General features: G+C 61.1%; 1 protein-coding gene across 2 annotated transcripts in view; it reads left to right on the top strand.

The window, feature by feature from the left end:
- Positions 1 to 642, top strand: part of SYT5 (synaptotagmin V) — a 4,830-nt gene that overhangs the window by 3,484 nt on the left and 704 nt on the right. For both annotated transcript variants that reach the window (XM_004694295.2, XM_004694294.2), the window contains exon 7: positions 68 to 201. In XM_004694295.2, the coding sequence (XP_004694352.1) occupies positions 68 to 201 (134 nt within the window). The remainder of the gene's footprint in view (positions 1 to 67; positions 202 to 642) is intronic.

Below are 642 nucleotides of genomic sequence, written 5' to 3'. Positions count from 1 at the left end.
GGGATCTCGGCAGTTGCCCTGCCCGAGAATGTGGGGACTGTGGTAAGACACCCTCCCCTCTCCCCAGATCCATACGTCAAGGTCCACCTGCTGCAGGGTGGTAAGAAGATGAGGAAAAAGAAAACGACCATCAAGAAGAACACTCTGAACCCCTACTACAACGAGGCCTTCAGCTTCGAGGTGCCCTGTGACCAGGTCCAGGTGAGCTGAGGCTGCCCCAGCACTGCCAGGGCCCGGCCCCTAGAAAGCTGCTGGGTAAGGGAGATTCCGGGCCTTCGGAGCCCCCAGAAACCCAGGCCTAGGAGTCTAGGGTGTGTTCTCAAGCTGTCTCCTCTTTGAAGACCAGGACAGCATGATCCCCAAAGGAGTTCAGGCTGCACAGCCCACAAGCGAAGTCAGGGCGTCTCCTGCTTCCCGCCCCTGCCAGGAAGCATGGTCATGAATAGAGACCTCCCCAACTCTAGGGCAGGCCCAGTAAAGCCTGGCCCTTCCACCCACCTCAAGGTCCCAGGGTGGCCCATTCCCTCTCGGGAGCTGGGCCCCAAGGAAGTGGAATCCTTCGAGGACGACTGCCTCTGGACCAGATAGGGCTGAGGGGGGCGAAGGCCCCAGGGCATCCCTCAACTCCACCCCCCCCCCCCC

This window comes from Condylura cristata, unplaced genomic scaffold (assembly GCF_000260355.1).
Source record: "Condylura cristata isolate star-nosed mole 26May11 unplaced genomic scaffold, ConCri1.0 scaffold00041, whole genome shotgun sequence".
NCBI lineage: Eukaryota > Metazoa > Chordata > Mammalia > Eulipotyphla > Talpidae > Condylura > Condylura cristata.
This window is presented reverse-complemented; position numbering and strand designations above follow the sequence as displayed.